This window comes from Glarea lozoyensis (genome assembly GCF_000409485.1).
Source record: "Glarea lozoyensis ATCC 20868 chromosome Unknown GLAREA16, whole genome shotgun sequence".
In the NCBI taxonomy this organism is placed as follows: Eukaryota; Fungi; Ascomycota; class Leotiomycetes; order Helotiales; family Helotiaceae; genus Glarea; species Glarea lozoyensis.
This window is the reverse complement of record NW_007360990.1, coordinates 1,744,866-1,760,791: the sequence shown is the minus strand read 5'-3', so window position 1 is coordinate 1,760,791 and position 15,926 is coordinate 1,744,866. Positions and strand designations below refer to the sequence as shown.

Sequence of the window (15,926 nt, the reverse complement as noted above, 5' to 3'; positions counted from 1 at the left end):
AGTTAAAGATTTGCGGTTAGTGACTGCCACTTATTTTGTCCTCCGCGAGGCTGCTCAATTTGAGAACTCCCAAACCGTAACATGAACTTTATCTCTTGCTCTTATTTGCAGCGGGGGCATGAATAATTAGCTGATTTACTTCAGGGTTATAGAAAATGTCATCGAAAAGCTCATCGAGTGGGCAGCAGCAGCACTGGAAATGTCCTCTAATCAACCGGTACTTCCACATGCGGTTATCGCTCTGAATGCATCTGAACTCAACATCGACCAAGAGCAATGGGATACCAAAATATCCACTTCGTGGTTGATGAATTCAGTTCAGAGTAGCCTAACTAGTAATGTCTTATTCAAGAAGCACACTCAAATATGGCGAAATCGTGGTAGACAGATCAACACCGTCGAAGACCTTCTACTATCTTATTATTCTACTGTCACCGTTGTGCGAATCCCTGCCAATGGACGACCTAAGTTGATGAAGGACCAAGTAGAAAAGCTGTACGGTCAAATTATGAAGTCCACGGAAGCAGCCAGAAAGTCGAAGCGTGACCTTCGTATGCTCCTTGATGGAGGCGAGCTCCAAACCTATCTTCAATTTGCATTCGACCACTTTTCGAGCAATCTAGACCAGGCTTTTGATTTCGTTCAAGCTTCGTTCATCTACAATCCTATACCGTCTGATTTTGCAGGCAATATACTCAAGCTTGCTGTTGGCATGATGGAGAGATGGGAACACGAGCTCGATGGAAAAGCAATTTTCACTGAACTAAGTCATATGGTTGCTTCTTGTATTATGCTGGACTCTGCCAGGAACAAAACTCGAGGATCAGCCGAGCTTATATTTCCCGAATATGTCGACTCCTGCGACAATGCGCTCGAAGACTTTTGTGATCGATATTGGCCTTGCGAATACGTCATGAAAGTTAAAACCAAACGTGGCAAAGAGGTTGGGGGAAGATGCGTGAATGTTCGCAGTGGACACGGATCGAAAGGACATCAATTTAAGAACGGGAAGGTCATTGCCGTCGGTAACTACGAGTCTAGCTTCTCCGCAGAATCGTTCCAAGAAGTGTTCCGATATCTCGTGTTTACTTTTTTGAAAGAACTTCTCGGGGAGCTAAGAAAAACTAAATTTACTTCCCAGCCTGAAGATAAAGTTGCTGCACAGATACACAAGACTCAGGTTATGCGGCCCTTCTATACGCATGTCAATCGAGGGATGCCTCCAATTCTTGGAAGCCACTCAGCATGCTTCTGCTGCCTCATGGCATCGCCCGAACACGCTTTACCGTGTGGACATGTACTATGTACCGCGTGTTTAATTGAGTATGGTCAACGAGAAGAGAGGGACGCGATTGAAATTACATCCTGCCCCTTGCATTCTGGGAGAACTTTTAGGTGGATGGTGTTTTTGAAGCCTGAAGCTGCAGGAGTGAGAGTTCTTACACTGGATGGGGGTGGTATTAGAGGCATTGTGGAACTGGAAATTCTTCGCCTTATCGAAAACGTATGGGGTGGTGGGCTGAGGATACAAGACTTCTTTGATCTGATCGTTGGCACAAGTACTGGAGGCTTGATTGCGCTGGGGCTGGCTGCTAAAGATTGGACCGTCGAAAATTGCATTTACCATTTCACAGACCTTTGTGAAAAAGCCTTCACACGTCGTGTCGGTATGAATATCCCAGGAATGAGTATGCTCGTCGAAAGCCTGCATCACAGCAAGTATGAGACAGCACCACTCCAACAGGCATTGCAGCAAGCATTCTCACCAGATGACTATTTATTCGGAGGGCCTCGTGAAACAAATCATCGTACCAAGGTCGCGGTGACAGCAACGAATTCCGGGTCTGTTTCTGTGCTTGCAAACTACAACAGAAACTGTGCTCAGAAAGTGCCATATTCTTTCCAGAGACCTGAGAAACTTACTTCAGAGCTTAAAATATGGGAGGCAGCACGAGCGACATCGGCTGCGCCTAGGATTTTCAAGCCATTCTCACACGAGCCGTCGAAACAGGTTTATGTTGATGGCGCGGTCTACCATAACAACCCAATTCACATTGCCGATTTGGAGCGCAGGCTTTTGTGGCCTAGTGACGGGCACAGTGTCCCGGACTTTGTTCTGTCCATCGGAACTGCTTACAATCCGAATTCGCGAAAGAAGTTGATTGAGAAGTCTTCCATGGTGAACGTTGGTATCTTCGGACATGCTAAATCTTTGGCAAGTCTAGCAATGGATCATATTAGGTCTAGCTTGGACTCAGAAAAGACGTATCAAGACTTCATACTGCAGATCGGCCTTCCCAAAGAATACAGTGATCGATACCAGCGGATCAATCCTCTCATTCTCGAAGATCCACCCGCATTGGACGATGTTCATCGAATGAAGGACTTACAGAGTACCGTGCGAAAGCAGATGACGAACGACACATCAATTATCAGTGCTGCGTATCGACTTCTTGCAACAAGCTTCTACTTTGAAAAGATAAGTCCTATCATCCCACAAGCAAACGGTTCGCTACTTTGTACTGGGATGATAAGGTGTAGACTCCCGAGAGCCACCTTTGCGGATCTTGGTCGATTTCTAGGGACCTCTCATGAACGATCCGAGGGACCATACTTTGTTATCCGTGAAAGAAATCGTCCTCAAGATGCACAACAAGTCTTCATTACGCCAGAAACTTTAACAAATTTGATATTCAAACGCAAATGGCATATGAACTCTATTCAGATACATGTGTCGAACCCTATAGCTTTGACGGAGATTGTTCTTTGCATCAAGAAGAATGAGGAATTCCCTATTAGTGGCTTCCCTCGTACGCTACAAGAGGAAGATCTCCGATCAAGTAAGTGTAAACCCACCTTTGATATATGGAAACGGCTAATCATCTTTTATAGTTGGCATGCGAAACCGACCGTCCACAGCTAATCAACGCTGGCGAAACCGCACGTTAAGTCAGCAGAATCGACGCAAGAAATGGATCGAACCAACCACTCCAACAGCCCTACTAAAGTCGAACGCCAACATAAACACGCTATCCAGCTACGCGATGCCGAATTATGTTGTCGGTAACTCAACGCCACAAGCTCTTGCTGATACACGAGAACGTCTAGGACACGACCTTGCGCCTCCACCTGTAGAATTATCAGCAGTTGAGGGCTTGATATATGAAATGGCTGATACCTCTCAGCCCGTCGAGATGGAGGGGTCGATACCTGTGGTCAACCACCAGCCTATTCAGACAGTCCAGCAGGATGAATCAGAACCGAGCCCATATGCTCTTCCTCGGCGACCGCCTAGAGTATATCCACATATAGAACCAGAACGTGAACCGCGTCTTGAAGATTGGCCGATACCACAATTTGATTCTGGTGCAAATCCACAACCACAAGGTCCAGCCATACTCACAATTTCTAGTCCACGCCAAACACTAGACCGAAATATAGAAGGGAACGAGTTCTTCGTCCAACACAGCCTCCACAATCCTCGCACCATAGCCGAACCACGACTGGCGCCTCCAGATCGAACCTCGAATTCTTTTTTCGTCGGCCAGCGACTATCGCCGGGAGTCTCTCCGCTCTCTCCACCAGGTCCATCCAGTCCACCCAGTCAAAACCGACAATCGCCTCCTAATCGTACCTCAGACCCTTCCTTCGTCAACCACCGACTATCGCAGGGAGTCTCTCCACCCAGTCCACCCAGTCCACCCAGTCCGCCAACTCAACTACGACAGCCGCCATCAAATCACACACTTGCATCGCACGCATCAACGGAGTCGACGGGCTCACGCTACACAGCGGATTCGCGGCTCGATAGAAGCGAGGGGACGGCTTCTTCTTCAACGCCTACTTTTGGGTCGATACTGGGGGAGACGGGGAGTGCGGACGCGAGCGCGAGTAAAGGGAAGGAGAAAGGTAAGGAGAAGAGGGGGAAGTTTAGACAGATGTTTTCATGATTACCTCGGCTTGCCGCGGTCTAGGTGTTGGTGGGGGATAGAATACATGATGTATTAGTGTTGAGACATGGGGGCTTCGAATGAGTGATGGTTAAATCGCAATGGAGCATGGTTATTGGATTTATGAAAAGGTAACTAATGGTGACCAAACGTTTATTATAATCAGCGGAGCAATTCCTGACATGCATGATGCTAGGTATAAACTATTCATCACTTCATTCACAACCAGCTGTCATTTAAATGTTATAACCATCTGCAAGGGAAAAATCAGACTCACTCCCGCGGTGGACAAAATAAGCGGCGGTCGAAAGGCGATATTTCTTCGATTAGGTTAACGAAATATCGTAATTTAGTGTATCAATTTGGAACAATATAATATATTCCGTTAATTGTTATAAGTAAAGGCTTTTTAAACTCCGTTAGATATCGACTTATTTCGTCTAATATTAGTAGGTTAGTAATTGGCATCTATTTTGTCCTCCGCGAGCCGAACTAGCTCATTAAAGTTTTCGCTATTTGGAAATTTTTGAAGCTAAGCTACTAGTCGAACGTTAACCCCCTTAAACCCCCTAAATACTTCGTATCAACACTACCTTACCTACCTTACCCTCTCACCCAAAGAACCGCTTCAATTAACTCTTACCACAAACGCGTATTCCCATTAACCTCAAGCAATCCTCGTCCTCTATACTCCGTATCCCACACCACAACATCGCATGACGTCAATGCGTCTCGACTTCCAATTCTCTCACACCTAGGCATCCACCATCTAATTTAAGAACCTCCCCTCCCCCCTTCATCTTGGCAAAAACAATTCGGAGTCGGTATCTTACTTATCTCCTCTCCCCCTTTCCTCACCAATAATCAAACAAGCGGCTTCTACGGATATAAGGTTTTTACATATCTCCAGATTGATATTTATTTTCGTCCTATAAAACTGCACGCTCGTTTTCTCCGGCATCTTGGCTCGTCCGCCGTACCGAACCCCTTCTCATTCGTCGTGTGCGAGTGTCGCGTGTCCATGGCGCATGCGACATGTTACCTGATATAAAGACTTGATCCCTTACCACAAGCTCGAAGTGATAATCTGTAATAAATATATAATAGGATGCTTCGTACATCGCAGAGCAGAGTAGCAAGTAGTTTCAAAACAGATCGTTCAAACATTATTGAGGCGAGTATTTCATGCGGCGCACGCAGGCGTGCGCGTTCGTGGCTTTTTATATTGCCGAGCGCTCGCGCCCGGCAATCCGGCAGAGCTGGGGGTAGGTACGAGGTACGAGATAAAGGAGGAGATAAGTGATTCTATTGTCACGCGATACTAGTTGGACGATGGTATTGTGTGAGAAAAGTGAGGGTTTTTGGTGTTACGATATCAGAATGAGGGTTAAAGAAAGGAATTCTGGTTGATATGGTTGCTGGAGATAAAAGTAGTGCCAATAAATGTACCGCTTGAGATATATGCGAAAAGCGTTGGCATACATCATCACTTTTCTGGGCGAGGAATGCGGCACGAGATGAATTGCAAAGGAGGAATTAAAAGATGTGAGCAAGACGATAGAAAGGATATGAAAACATGAAAGCTGCGTGAGATAGTTTAGAAATCTTGACCCTAAAGACTATTTATCTTCTAGACCTCGTCCTCCGCAATACTAACTATCCATATTTACAATATCCGATGCTTTTCCACTTCCTTGTCGTTGTCGTAAGCAATCGCTTGGTTCCATCCGGCCAATCACACCAGCCACAGACGTGGAGTTTCGTACGATCTGATTGCCATGGCGCCTCCAAGATGTGCGGCCCCATACAAACCATTTCAGATTGAGCATGAACGCATCTTGGCATTTGCCCAAACCCACGCCAAAACGATGGTTCAGAGCCGCTGATCTCCAGCAATCCTGGCCTTGGTGTCCTGTGATAATTTGGCTTAAACCCTTTTCAGGAAGATGCGGTCTCCGCAGCGGAGTCTTTCGAGAGAACGAAAGTCCTGCGCCCAAGCCCATCCTCGCGGCCAGGCTTCCTGCACTGAGCACCACAAGTTCATTTGCTATTAAAACTTGACAAGCCCACTTCTTTCGAGCCTATTTCATCGTTTGTTCCAGCCTGACTCCTCATCTTGCTGATATACTTTGGAATGGGAGAGTTGTTGTATTTACGGCCATCCCTTTGTTAACGACCCGACGGCTCGCCTCCCTTATGACGACACTCTTTCAGATTCTTCAACACGAATATTTCCCGCCAAATTCTTTTTTATCGCAATTCTCGATACCGTACTGTTAAATCTCGTTCAAATAGAACCTACGACGCATATTCCGCACTTTTCCGCAAAGCTTAGTCCGGGTTACAGAGAGACAAAGTAGCAGCACGAGTCTGCATAATCGACTAGGCGAGGTCGCGCGACCAAGATAACTGCGAATATGGCTTCAACAACGAATATGACTGTGCCATGGGAGGAGCCGGATTGGAGTAGTGCTCCTGCGTGGAAACTTCCTGGATGGGCAGAACCAGTGGTATGAGAATTTGATTGCTAATATATGAAGCACTGCTGATTTGTGAAAGATGGTTGCAAGTATTCTTATTGGGTCCATGGTACTTACCAGGAGACGAGGCTATCGAATTTTCGCACGAAGAGACTACAATATTCTGGCAGATGATTTCGATTCAGCACGATCATCAGATGATCTTCTGGCCCGGGACTTCATGATGGGCCGCGACGACGATAGTATTGACTCCATGTCAACGATGAAGAACCCGCCAAAGAAGAGGCGATGCTGTGGAACAGCCGTATACACGCCCAATACCTCGCGATTCGCCGATTACTACCACAGCAGAATTCTTCAAAGATTTCCCTTTTTGATCGAGATGTTCTATTGGATCATCACCTATGCGTTTTATCGCAGTACGGCTCTGCTCTCCAATGCAATCTTCTCGAAAACTAAAATCTGGGATATTGCTCAAGACCATGCGCTATCGATCCTGGAATTTGAGCAATACTCCTGGTTGAGCTTTCTTTGGCCTGTTCGTGAGAGGGAGGTACAGCAATGGTTCATGCATGGGCATCAAACTTTCTTGACAGTCCTGAACCGCTCTTATGCGCTGATCCATATTCCAGGAACTGTTGGGTATGAATCCTCGCCTAGTTCCCAAAGTCCAGACACTGACACTAGACAGTTTCATTGCATGGTACTACTATGCAGCTCCATCATTTAACACCTTCGCGAGAGTCCGACGAACGATGACCCTCACAAACTTATTCGCTTTCATAATTTTCATCTTCTATCCATGCATGCCCCCACGATTTCTACCACAAGAATATGGCTTCCTCGACAGTGTAGGGCATAACAACGCTCAAAGTGTATGGATGAGTGGAAAATACGTCAACTCTTTAGCAGCTATGCCATCGATGCATTTCGGATATTCATTTTGCATTGGTTGCACGCTTGTCTACCACTCCGGTATCTTCCGCAGGACACTTGAACCTGGAGAGCAACGCAAATCAAAGCCATGGGCTATCTTTTACATCCTCCTCGGAATCGCATATCCATGCTGGATCCTCGTCACGATCGTCGCCACCGCGAACCACTATTTCCTTGACGCGTGCGTAGCTACACTTGTCGCTACTGCCGCTTTCTTTTGCAACAAAGTTTTCTTCGTATTGATTCCGCTGGAGGATTTGTTGCTCTGGTGCTTGAGGCTAGAGAAGCCGATCCCAACAACGGGGTATGCTCTTCGTAGATGAAGTTCTGCTTCAAACGGATTGAGCTCTTCGTCGTCATTATTTGGAATGGCGTTCACTTTTAGATCGCTATTGTCCATTTTCGAGTTTGAACCGTTTTATTGATACCACTGCATCTATCCATTGGATTGTACTTGGATATGGCGTTTTGTGTTGGAGGGAACAGGCACGACCATATACTGAGTCAGTGAACAAAAATCGTTGTAAACCAACGTGTGTGTAGAGTAATAAAGGGATGTACGCTCGCTGTACATGTTGAAGTGCTCTCCATAGAATATAATTGGGTTTAACCATAATCTGGTCATCTTCGGAACCAAGCTATCATCTGTTGTGTGAGGCAGAGATACTGGTGCATCTTGCCTATAAGTTGGATTATGTTCAGGTGGGTCGAAGAAAGATCCTCCATGACGTTGGGGTTGTTTTCAAAGCGATCCTGCTCTTTTCGAGGAAATAGTATTGACTGCGGCCCACCAACATCTTTCCTCAGCTTTGACACCCCGGAGACCAGACTATTTACATCACGTGCCAGGTACCATTGGTACCTGAACGAAGACCAGGATCTTTGCTGCTGGTGAACTCTCCCAGCCGCCTCTTCATTTACAAAGCTTCCCCCACCACCCTCATATGTCTCATCCTGTCGCAAAGCTCAGCAGAAGTTGGGCCATCATTAACAATCATTTCACTTCATTTGTAATGCCTATCAAGCTGCGGATAAACTTCAATTCCTCCTCGCGATCGTATCTTCAGTCTATTACACCCCGTCTTCAGCTACGATAATCATAAAACATGGCCGACGAAGCAGGAGACGCTGGCGAGATTGTCATTGGAGAGGAGGTCGTCATTGAGATTGATGCGCCTGCCGCGGAAACTGCTGGCGATGACGTTCCATTAGAAGAGGAAACAATGGATCTCGACCCAGTCCCAGCTCGAAGAACCTACATCGACTACCTCAAGAGTCCCATCATCACTCTGTTTGTTGGTCAGGGCGACGAACAGGCGCTTCTAACTGCGCACGAAGCTCTGCTTACCACAAGTCCATGGTTCAAGGACGCATGCGAGAAGTTCACCGAAGAGGTTTCTGTAAGCTCACTCTCCTTTCGCATCTAGGACGACATTGACATTTTGCATAGGAGCGTCGCATTGATTTGATTGACGAGGACCTCGACGCTGTAGGATGTTTCCTCGAGTACCTCTACACCAACGATTACTTCCCTCGCAAGGTCCCTGGTAGTCGCGATCTCGAGCACGATCCCGCAACCCCAGACGTAGACGAGACTGGAGACCAACTCTTGAAGCACGCGCGTGTCTATACTCTCGCAGAAAACCTTCAATTGCCCAAACTAAAAGCCCTCGCATCAAGCAAGATCCACTGCGTCAACTCCACCGCCAAAGGAGAAATCGCATACGCGAGATACGTCTATGCGCATACCGCAAAGGACGACACTGCCATCCGCGCGCCAGTTGCCAACTTCTGGGCCACCAGATCGCACACTCTCCGTTCCGAAGCCGAGGACGAGTTCCGTTCTATGTGTTTGGAATTCCCACAATTCGGATACGACGTTCTTAGTAAGTCCAGATTGCTGTCAGATGCGCCGACATCCAAAACTAACACATCGCAGCGCGTGTTCTGGACGAGAAGCTCAAGCGAGAGAAGAACGACAAGATGCACCCCTCATCATCCCACACCCCAGGAAGCTCTCGCAAGCGCCCACGCGCCAATGCTTAAGTGCTCTTACCCTACCGAAACTCACATGGCTGGGGCAGCTTCGGGGCATGACCTTTCTCTACCATTGCGCGCCGACATGGTTTACGCATTGTACACAGTATACAAGAGCCTAATTTTCTCTCTCTGTACTACACAAATGTACCGGCCAATTTTTGCAGTAGAAATCTCGTTACCAAAACTCTTTCGGAACACTAATACCAGAAAAAATGGATCCAGATGTAGGAGCTGGGACGGAGTGTGGAACTATTTTGTATTTGCTAAGACCAGCAATTTTGTTTGTATGATATCACTATCTTCTTCTTGGAGTTAGTCTTTTTCATATATGTATTTTGTAACATTAGGAGAAATGGTGTTGTCCAATGGAAAAGGAAAATTGTCACCGTAGCCATTACCTGAAACACAGTTGTGGAATGTACTCAGTACCACATGGGAACACTCTTCCACGCAGATATATAAGGTCAGGTGTCCAGTACCACGTTTCTCCAAATTTAACATCATTTCATTTCATTTCATTTCGTTAAGAATAGGTGAGGTATTAGTCCGCTAAGAAAAGACGATGGGATAGGAAATCCTTCACCCTTTGCTTCCTTTCCTTTCCTTTGTATTATCACTTCCCCTGTGCCCTTTACCTTTTTCGCCTTTCCCTTGGTTTTACTATTCCCAAGGGCCGACACCGTCGAATTCGTTAGCTCCCGCCCTTTCACCTTTCCTAGCGAAATATCCCATATCCATATCCATACCCAGAAACCCTCCAAAAACCGAAAAGGAATCGCAAACGCCAGAAATCCGTGCCCTATAAGAGCCTCCCGACGACCAAAACTCCAAGAGGAGGGGTTATACGTCGCTCGCTCTTTCACCCCGACCTCTGATCCGGAGCGGGGAACCCCTCATACATCCTCTGCTGCTGCTGCGCATGCAGCTGCTCACTCGCCAACCTCTGATCATTCGCGTAATCCTCCCTCTCCCTCCCATTACTCTGCTGGCTCTGCACGCTCTCCCTCCGCGCCCACCCTCCGTTCCCACCTCCATTCGCGGGATGATACAACAACGCGCCGATGTTATGCACGAACAGCGGATACAGCTTCTCGGTGATCCGCTCACGGTTCGCGAACTCGAGCGCTTTTTCAAACGGGATCCAGACGCCTTTTAGGTGCATCGGACCGATCTTCACGACGTGTTTCTGGCGTTCGGCTTTGAGGATGCCGTCGCGTCGGCCGCGGGTCATGCCGGCGACGTTGAGGAGTTTGGTGCCGTTTATCATGTGGTTGTCTGGGATGTGTTAGTGGGAGGGGAAAAGGGATGATAGAGGGGGGAGAAATACCTTCACGACGTGCAACACAAGTCCCATTGACATCGACCTGAAAACACAACGTCCCCTCATCCTCCCACAAAGTAGCCGTCACACTTGGTCTCCTCGCTCCAGGCGGTGCAATCTGGCCCGTCGTATCTGGCGGAGGCATTTCCTGTTGCGGTGGAGGCGGATAGGCCTGACTCAATGGGCGTAGACCCTGGGACATGGAGGGGAGAGGAAGGCCGGATGGACCTGGTGGTGGGGGATAGTGATGTTGTGGATTTTGAGGATGGGCTTGTTGCTCGCCTTGCGGATACCGCAATTGAATGTCGTAGGAATACTGGGGGTATTGATTCGATGTCTGAGGCGATTGAGGTATTTCGCCTTGAGGTGGTGGATAGCGATGCATGTTATCTGCTTGGCTGGGTTGCTGCACTTGCGGTGGTGATTGAGGGGCAGACATTTGAGAGGGGTGGTGATACATGTTCTCAACGGGTGGAGCCGATTGAATAGATGGTTGCTCTTGTTGATCTGAGTTGTTCGGGGAAGGTAATAAGGTTATAAAAGGTGGTTCCTTCTCAACCATTGCTCTCGCGTCTGTCCTGCAATCGAAATAAACGTCCGATATGGCAGCAGATGGTGGGGTGGCAGAGGCACAGTATGTTTCAGCGGCTTACTCTGGCTGAATGAAACGAACGAGTTGGACTGCCCTTTAGCCTGACGTGCAGAACGTCAGCAATTGTTGGACAGCAATCAACGCCGTTCTTCAGAAACTCAAAACAAATCGACACACCGCTGGAAGAGAAAGAGGAGAAGGAGGGAACAGAAGCCAGCCTTGTCCAGATAAACGCCCGCAACGTCGTATTCTGGAAGAGCCGGACAAGGGGTCACGCTTTAGCGAAGGGCAATAGGCATCAGATCGACCACGGATATGCACGTCCAGCAGGCCCACGGTGGAACATCTGGAGCAAATTGGCGGCAACCCGGGGCTTTTCTGTTTGCTTCATGTTGAGCAGGCCCGCGCTTGCGGGGGTTGGGGCGCGCTTCAAGACCCAAGGAGGTTTTCTGTTGCGTGGAAGAACGGGAACGCGCGTGGACGGGTAGAGACAGGGGGTAGATACCAGAAGATTGTAACGCTTGAGGGAGAGGTTGCGTGGGAGGGGGCGGGAGTTGATTGAATTTCTAATTGACCAGTTGAAAGGTTCAGATGCACGAGAGTGAGACAAATGCAGAACCGCTTACCGGGTTTGAGAGCGGAGATGCGGCCATATTTATATAAACGAAACTTTGTTTGTTGATGTTTTGATAACCCACTTGGTAGATCGATAGGACGTTAGTAATTTAAGTGACAAGAGTCCAGCATAGTATTAGCGGAAATTTGACGTTAACTCATGATTTCGGTGACTGCTTTTAACGTAAACTTCCCTCCCCCAGCTTAAGCGAGTTCAGTGGAGAACATTGACTCGCGGAGGACAAAATAAGTGGCAGTCGCCTACCTAAAAATCTTAAACTAAATAATAAGTCTACTTCGAATGGAGCCTAAAAAGTCTTATTTACTTACAATAGTAGACAAAATAGTTATAATGTCCTAATTTAATCCACTAAATGACGATATTTCGTTAACTTAGTCGAAGAACTATTCTAGTTCGACTGCCACTTATTTTGTCCTCCGCGAGATTGATAACGAATTTCAAATCATCGTCAATCTGTTACCTCCACTCGAGTTTCCTAAGTGATAGTTTATAGGCTGTCTTGACTCTTTGAGCTCTGGCACTCAAATGAGTCGAATTTACTCTAGGGCAACCAAACAACAGTCTTTGCTCATCGAGTAAGTTGTTCATTGACGTGGTTGAGCAAGCTCACGGCGGATAAGACAATCGTCATATGAACCACTACGTCTGATCAATGGAATTTGGAAGTGTTATCAATGTTGTCATTTACTTTATTAAGCATTCGGTTGGTACCTAATCACCCATATGTTTCTCTGCCTCTAGAGACTCAGGGGTTTCCACCATTTCGGTCGGCTCACTTTCAGCCTCTTCTGTCGTAGACATAGCAGCCTTAGTATGTTTCCCTATCTTCGTAGGCTTGGTAGGTTCTTCTGCCGTCTCGGTTGGCTCTGACTCTTCAGTTGTAGTAACTGACTCTTCAGAGCCCGCAGCTTCCTCCGTCGTTTGAGCTTCAGAGTCGGGATCGACTGTGCTGGTGGGCGCTTCGGGTTCTGTCTCGGTAGGTTCGGGGTCTTCAGTGGACTCAGAATCTTCTGTAGGCTCGGAATCTTCAGTCGGCTCTGAATTTTCAGTAGACTCAGAATCATCAGTAGGTTCATCTTCAGTCGGTTCAGAATCTTCAGTAGTCTCAGCATCATTAGTAGCCTCAGATTCAGGTTCTTCTGTCGTCGTGGCCGCAGAATCCGATTCTCCTGAATCGGTCTTTTCAGATGCTGCTGTAGATGTACCCGTGTTTTTCGGTAAGTCTGTTTTTGAAGGTGTTTCGGTTGGGGTCGTAGGAGCTGGAGAGGCGGGAGATTGACTTGGTGGTGGCTGGCTTGGGGGTGAAGGAGGAGATGGGGTCAGAGGAGATGGAGCAGGGCTCCCATTTGGCGAACTGGGAGCTGTTGCTTTTGGTGGTGCTAGTTCTAGACCTGGAGCATCACCTGGATTTTGTCTTGCCCCTCCTCCACCTGGTGCAAGGGCTGAATCCGTTGGCTTAGGATCTGGCACTGCAGGTGGCTTCGGATCTGGTTTGGGCGGTGGAGCAGGAGCTTTATCAGGCTCAGGCTTACTTCCAGGTTTACTACCACCGGATTTTCTCCCACAGATTTTGCCCCCAGGACACGGAATAGGCGGGGCGAGACCCGCAGCATCCGTTGCCAAAGACAAAGGGTTGAAAGCGCCATTGATAATATCCGTGGCCTCCTGAGCTTGTGGTCCGCAAGGGTTCTGATAAAAGTCCAAAAAGTTAAGGGCAGTTCCTCCATTCTCTGCGAGCGTTTTCGCAGCTTGTACTGATACTCTCAAAGCCATAGAAGCCTCCGGCCCAATGACCGGAATGAAACTCACACCTACTTCCAGCACCGTCTCAAAGATCGTTTTCAAAGCCCCAGCCATGAGGGCGCATGCAGCCGATCCGATTGCGGGTAGAATAACACCAACAAATTCCTCGGCGACAAATTCCATTACTGGAAACGTGCACTTGCAATACCCCATTCTGTACTCATCTCCATCGGGATCTGGATGAAGATCGTTGTCTTGTGGCAACCCCCCTAAGTTGATGCAAGTCACGGAGACTGTGCCTTGTACTTTTTCTGATCGGGAGAACAGATCCCCACCACAAACGTTGTCGCAAAGGGATAACGAACTCTTTCGCTTCTCCATGTTTTTATCGAATAAACGGCATAGCCCTTGTTGTTTGAACATAGCTGATTCTCCATCAAAAACTTGTTTTGTTGGTGGTGGTGTACTCTCTCTCAACATGAGACGATTAATCGCGCTGGCGTCGACGACCGACTCGAGAAATAAAAGCGTGATTATTGACGGGATAGAGAGCCACATTCTGCCCAGAAGTGAAGTGTAACGAGTGAATAATAAAAATAACAGCTATAGATGAAAGAGATGTAGATATGATCTATATAGATAGGTCTGGGGATAAACGAGGAACGAAAAGAGTGGATGTTAACGAAAGATGCTTTATAAAAATATGTGCTGAAGAAGACGAAGGTGCAAAACAACATACCTAACTTCCCCATCATATATATATTTCCTACAGATTAATCCTGTTGTTCGTATACAGCCATTCTCCAAAACCAACCAACAGTGACCAGCAGCAAAAGATTGCTGAGTTATGAAATCCTCGAGTGCGCCCACCAACACCGTCCAGGAATTCTTGAAATTTTGATAGGATATCTCAAACGACATATCAAGCTTTTCCTTCCTGCGAATCGTTCTTCGGAATCACGGGTGTAAAGCTTAGCGGTGCTGACGTCTCGCTTGTCCAATGAGAGTGCGCGAAAAGAATATAAGGATCGTAGAGGTAGGCTTATGTGGAAGAGAGTGTAGGGCTGTCGGGTGGCACAGCTATTCCTTATTGACGTTTTTGTTGGTTCTTCGTTTCGCTCGGTCGTTGCAATAATTATAGGGTTTGGCTAAATCTCGATCGTTTTTTTGATAAATCCCGATCACTATAGGGAATAGTGACGCCACGCTAGCTAAATCCATCTTTAGCGCTAGATCCGCAATAGAACTCGACCCGGCTTACCGGCCTACCGGCCTAGACCTGTCTCGTTCTAAAACTCTCGTATATACTTCGAAATAAAATAAAAGTTGTATAAAGTCAGTAAGGTATATCACATGACGGTCGGGATTTATCAAAATAGCGATCGGGATTTAGCAGATCCCTAATTATATATTAGTACACGTAGTGATGAACGTAGTGGTGTTTACCTATTGTTGGAGTTACGTACGATGAGGCTGGATCGTAGAAGCGTGTGTTCTCCCTAACTGTCAACACCTCCTCAAGAAACGTTTTTTGAATTAATGAAGCATTTTAATCGACTTATTCGCCAACTATAGACGATGTATGTGCTGTTTAGATCTCTCTGGCGTATTTAACCAACAGTGCATTACAAGACTTACGGGACACCATCCAAGTATAATGATGTTGAGAAAACGACTTCCTAATACTGTATTCTCAATCAGTATGTTTACCCATTTCAATAGACGAAATACTGCATATTTACTCAAACAAAGAGAGTAATCAGAGTGTTTTGGGCAGAGTACCTTTTTTCTTCCCCAATCAGACTTGCAACGCACAGGTAAAGTATGAACACCTTGAATCCTCTAATGTTTTAAGAAGACCTAAGCCGCCAAAATCTCGATTTCTGTTCATCCATGCTGTTGCCAAGTGACGAAATATACGCCCAACTGACGGAGAGCACATTGTGAGCTTACCAGTAAAATCGAGTAATCGTCCTGCTGGAGCAACGTTCGGATTTGCTAAATTCAATATAAAAAGACCACTTATCGACTCAGACACTAAACCATTGACATCAGCCGACAAACACATCAAAGTGAACAAAATCCAAAGGCAATCCTCACAAGCAGCTTCAATGGTATCTACCCCATCACCTATCGCCAGGCCCCAACAAGCCTCTCTAACATCCACTGCGGTTCCCAACAGCTCCTGGAGAAACGTGCCACGCATTGCCTATCAATGGTTCGCTTA

General features: G+C 47.1%; 5 protein-coding genes across 5 annotated transcripts; 3 read left to right on the top strand and 2 right to left on the bottom strand.

Annotated features, from left to right (window-relative positions):
* Positions 1-199: 199 nt before the first annotated feature.
* On the top strand, positions 200-3,950 carry GLAREA_07843 (FabD/lysophospholipase-like protein; the record flags this gene model as incomplete). The annotated part of the gene is made up of 2 exons (XM_008082530.1): positions 200-2,840; positions 2,893-3,950. The coding sequence occupies 2 exons, from the start codon at positions 200-202 to the stop codon at positions 3,948-3,950; spliced, it is 3,699 nt and encodes a 1,232-aa protein (XP_008080721.1).
* A 2,417-nt stretch (positions 3,951-6,367) lies between these two features.
* On the top strand, positions 6,368-7,689 carry GLAREA_07842 (uncharacterized protein; the record flags this gene model as incomplete). The annotated part of the gene is made up of 3 exons (XM_008082529.1): positions 6,368-6,460; positions 6,510-7,072; positions 7,122-7,689. 3 exons carry the CDS (start codon positions 6,368-6,370, stop codon positions 7,687-7,689), a joined length of 1,224 nt encoding a protein of 407 aa, XP_008080720.1.
* Positions 7,690-8,472: 783 nt separating this feature from the next.
* GLAREA_07841 (uncharacterized protein) lies at positions 8,473-9,412 on the top strand (the record flags this gene model as incomplete). The annotated part of the gene is made up of 3 exons (XM_008082528.1): positions 8,473-8,766; positions 8,817-9,252; positions 9,306-9,412. 3 exons carry the CDS (start codon positions 8,473-8,475, stop codon positions 9,410-9,412), a joined length of 837 nt encoding a protein of 278 aa, XP_008080719.1.
* Positions 9,413-10,265: 853 nt separating this feature from the next.
* Positions 10,266-11,289, bottom strand: GLAREA_07840 (DNA-binding of Mlu1-box binding protein MBP1; the record flags this gene model as incomplete). Its single annotated transcript, XM_008082527.1, has 2 exons — positions 10,266-10,681; positions 10,734-11,289. The coding sequence occupies 2 exons, from the start codon at positions 11,287-11,289 to the stop codon at positions 10,266-10,268; spliced, it is 972 nt and encodes a 323-aa protein (XP_008080718.1).
* A 1,378-nt stretch (positions 11,290-12,667) lies between these two features.
* On the bottom strand, positions 12,668-14,257 carry GLAREA_07839 (uncharacterized protein; the record flags this gene model as incomplete). The annotated part of the gene is made up of 1 exon (XM_008082526.1): positions 12,668-14,257. The coding sequence occupies one exon, from the start codon at positions 14,255-14,257 to the stop codon at positions 12,668-12,670; it is 1,590 nt and encodes a 529-aa protein (XP_008080717.1).
* Positions 14,258-15,926: the final 1,669 nt, after the last annotated feature.